General features: G+C 70.1%; 2 protein-coding genes across 2 annotated transcripts in view; one reads left to right on the forward strand and one right to left on the reverse strand.

Annotated features, from left to right (window-relative positions):
* The window catches only part of CHLNCDRAFT_137800 (hypothetical protein), a gene marked incomplete at both ends in the record, with an annotated part of 5,883 nt that extends 5,428 nt beyond the window's left edge, over nt 1–455 (reverse strand). The window contains one exon of the mRNA XM_005851392.1: nt 192–455. Coding sequence (XP_005851454.1) covers nt 192–455 — 264 coding nt within the window. The remainder of the gene's footprint in view (nt 1–191) is intronic.
* Nucleotides 456–506: 51 nt separating this feature from the next.
* On the forward strand, nt 507–3,371 carry CHLNCDRAFT_137801 (hypothetical protein; the record flags this gene model as incomplete). The annotated part of the gene is made up of 8 exons (XM_005851107.1): nt 507–566; nt 724–777; nt 1,517–1,608; nt 1,697–1,738; nt 1,902–1,986; nt 2,300–2,488; nt 2,803–2,979; nt 3,180–3,371. 8 exons carry the CDS (start codon nt 507–509, stop codon nt 3,369–3,371), a joined length of 891 nt encoding a protein of 296 aa, XP_005851169.1.
* Between the last annotated feature and the right edge of the window lie 419 nt (nt 3,372–3,790).

The following is a 3,790-nucleotide window of genomic DNA, read 5'->3' on the forward strand; positions in this document are numbered from 1 at the left end:
ACACCTGCAACCACCACGGGAGCACAAGCAGCGAGGAGTGAGGGTCAGCCAGCCGCAGACAAGGGTCGGCACGCCGCAGCCGGGAGTGGCAAGGCGCATGCCCCCTGTGCCTGCCCTGCCGCCTGGGCAGCAGGAGCAGCCGCATGGGCCCGGCGGCGGCGGCGGCAGCGGCTGCTGGCAAGGCGCCACACCTGCAGCTCGGGCCGCCCATCTTCCTCCGACTCTGCCGGAACCCTAGGGAACTGCGCGCTGCGCCACCACCGCCTGCGCCCCCGCTTCTCCAGGTAGTGAGCATCCTCCTTGCTCAGCGAGGCCGCGGCCTCCAGCGGCAGCTGCAGCACGCGCTGCAGGGGCCCCGCAGGCCCCAGGTCCTCGCCTGCCGCTCCGAGCCGCCGCCGCGTGCCGCTGCCGCTCGTGCCCGGCTCGGCCTCGGCCTCGCTGCCGCTGCTCGCCATCTGCGCCTCCTCCCCCGCATCATGACCGCTCCCGCCGGACGCCGGCGGCTCATGCTGCGGCTGCTGCTGCGCGCGGGCGGGCTGCTGCAGGCGCCGCGGCCGCTGCTGCGCGTGCGGACGAGCGGCTAGCCTAGGGGCGCCTGCACGGACAATGGGCAAAGCCGCAGGGCGCTCGGTAATGCTACGGCATCTGCTTCGAACTGCAGCCTACCAAGCCTGGGTGCACCCTGCCGCAGCACGAGCAACCGAGACCGGGCACCTGCCGCAGAGCGGCAGCGCTCAAGCTGGCGGCGGCAAGCTCACCGAGGGCGCTCTGGGCGCGGTGCGCTAGTGTGAGGGCTCCATCTAGGCTGCATGCCGCACTTCGGCGCTGCGCAAGGCTGGGGGCAGCCCTAGCAAGCCCCTGCTGTAGCAACGCAAGCGGCATGGGGCCTGCGGCAGGCACGCCGGCTGCCCGCCTGGCCAGGAGCAGCGGGATGGGCAGGGGCACGTGTAGCCGAACGGCCTGGTGGTGCCAAAGCCAAGCCAGCACCCAGCGCAGAAGAGGCTGGCTAAGGTGGGGGGTCGCTCGCTGGTCCCTGCACGGCCTGATCGGCAGGTCTGGGGGTGTCCGACACACGAGAAATGCGATGATGGCGCTGATCGCCTGCGCCGGAGCTGGCCTCCTTCCACCATTGGCACTGCCATGCGGACACCCTTCCCAAAACCCCAATTGGACCCCGCCACCGTCGTCCATCCATCTCCACGAGCTGCATCAATGCTTGGGCAGGCGGCCAGCCGAGTGTGCTGCACGCCGCAAACCTGCGCGACGGCCCCACCACACGGGAGGACACACCGGGCGCCGCAACGGCGTGCAGCATGGCAGCAGCAGCGATGCAGCGGCCCCGGGGCGAGCAGCAGTAGAGGGGCGCCCGCCCCGCGGCAGCGCCGGCGGCAGCGGGCACTGGCGGTGGTGGCGCAGGCGGCCGCACTCAAGGCGAGTAGTGGGAGCTAGACCTAGGCAAAGATTTAGCCAGGCGTTGTGCTGAGTTGCCATTCCTGCCCGCCCCACTTCTCTGCAGGCGGGTGGCACTCGCGAGACACTGCCCATCTTCCCTCTCAGCATCGTGGCGCTGCCGGCGGCAGACGTGCCGCTCCAGATCTTCGAGGCACGGTGAGGCCCCCGCAGGCTGGAGGTTGCACAGAACGACACGAGCTTTGTGTGTCGCCCCCAACACCGCCCCGCATCTGGTTGCTTGCAGGTATCGCGTGCTGTTCAGCACTCTCATGGCGGGCGCCAAGGGGTGAGCGAGGCCCTTTGCCGGCAGCCATGCCAACATGTGCTGAGCCGCCCGCTCCCAGCGTGCCGGGCAGCCTCACCACCAGGCGTGACTGCCCACCCGCCGCCTGCCTGCCTGCCACCTCGTCTGCCGACCTGCCGACCTGGCGCCGCCCTCCTGGCTGCAGCGTGGACGAGGGGCTGGTCAACACCGAGAAGCCGTGGTGCGGCAGCCGCCTGTTTGGCATGGCCTTCTACGACCCGCAGTCGCAGGTGGGTGTACATGGGGCCACCGTAAGAGGCGGTGGCTACAGGCGAGGTCATGTTCTGGTTGAAGTGCCAGCCAGGCCGCCCCGGGGGCTGGCAGGCGCCCAGCAGCAGCACCAGGCGGCGGCTGGGGGCCGGGCGGCGGGCCGTGGCCGTGCTGCTTGAGCGGCTGCCCCTGCTGCCCCTGCTGCCCTTGCTGCCTGCGCCGTCCTGCATTCTACCACGTTCGCTCCACTGCCGTGCAATCCAGCCGCGCCGCTGCTGCCTCCATGCGCGCGCCTGCCCGAACCTGCCCTGCCCCACCCCACGCTCCTCGCAGGGGCTGGCCTCCATCGGCACGCTGCTGGAGATCACGGATCATGCCAACCTGGAGGACGGGCGCATGATTGTGAACAACGTGGGGCGCCAGCGCTTCAAGATCCTGGAGGTGGTGGAGGAGAAGCCGGTGCTTATCTGCCGCGTGGAGTACCTGCCTGACGAGCAGGATGCGGGGGCTGACACTCCAGAGGTGAGGCGGGCGCCCGCATGGCTGCCTGCGGGCTTGCTGGGGTAGGCTGGTAGTGCGCTGGTGGTGGGCTGGTGGTGGACTGGTGGTCCGCTGGGCCAGGCTTCCGGCCGCGAGGCAGGCATCGTTGGCGGCTGGTGTATGCACCCCGACCCCCTCAGCACAGCTGGTGGGCCGGGCGAGGGCGAGGGCCAGGCAGGTGGTGTGGTGAGGCACGGCGCTCTTGGCTACCCAGCAGCCCCTGCAGCCCCGAGGATGCGCAGCTGCCGCTCACCGGCTGCCGCCCCTCTGGCTGCTTTGCCCCCGCCTGCCTGCAGGCGCGCAGCCTGGCGGCCGAGGTGGCGGAGCTCTTCCGCAGCGTGGTGTCGCTGAGCGTGAAGCTGAAGGCCACCTCTGTGCCCGCCGACATCACCAACCCCAAGCAGCTCAGCGAGCTCGCCCCCTGCCAGTTGTCCTTCTGGGTGGCGTCCCTGTTTGCAGGCAACCCCTACCAGGTCCGCCCCGCCAACACCCATTTCGCCCGCCTGCCTGCGTGCCTGGGGCAGTGGCTTGGCAGCACCACAGCACCCTCCAGCAGGCGCCCGGAGCGGCCCGCCCGCTGTGCCTGCACGTCCGCAGCCACTTGCTCTTCAACTGACGGCTCGGATGCGTGGCCTCCTGGCCCCTGCCCCCGCCCATTTCTCCCTTGCTGCAGCAGCAGGCGCTTCTGGAGGAGGAGACGACGATGGGGCGGCTGAAGGCGGTACAGGAGCTTCTCAACGGTACAGTCAAGTACCTGTCAGCGCAGGCGGCGCTGCAGAGCGCGTTCAAGACCACGGGCGGCGGCGGCGGCGGTGGCGGCGGCAGCACCGGCAGCAGCCCGCCGCCGCCGGGCGGCCCCGACTGACGAGCTGCGCAACCACGGCTGCGCGTGCCTGCCCAGCCCAGCCGCCAGCCGGCGCTTGTGTCGTGCAGTGCCCTGCCGGCGCCCTGCTGACGTGCCACGCTCAACCCTATGCGCGCCTCTGTCTCCCACCCATTTCATTGCACTCACGCCTCTTGTCATGGAAGCACCCCGGCCCCTTCCCTGCCCAGCCTAAATGTACCTACCACGCCACCCCCAATCGCTGCCTTCAGCCTCTCAGCCTCACTGACTGTGCGCTTGCGGGCGGCCGCAGCACACCTTGTAACAAAGCTGCCTCGCTGCCTTCAGAGGAACCGCAGAGCAGCTGGTGTGGTGGCAAGTGGTGGCGGTAGGACAAACACTTAATGACAAAATTGGGGGCGCAGCACTGTGGCGGGCTGGCCACGGCAGGGAACAAGGGA

Source organism: Chlorella variabilis (genome assembly GCF_000147415.1).
Source record: "Chlorella variabilis unplaced genomic scaffold CHLNCscaffold_2, whole genome shotgun sequence".
In the NCBI taxonomy this organism is placed as follows: Eukaryota; Viridiplantae; Chlorophyta; class Trebouxiophyceae; order Chlorellales; family Chlorellaceae; genus Chlorella; species Chlorella variabilis.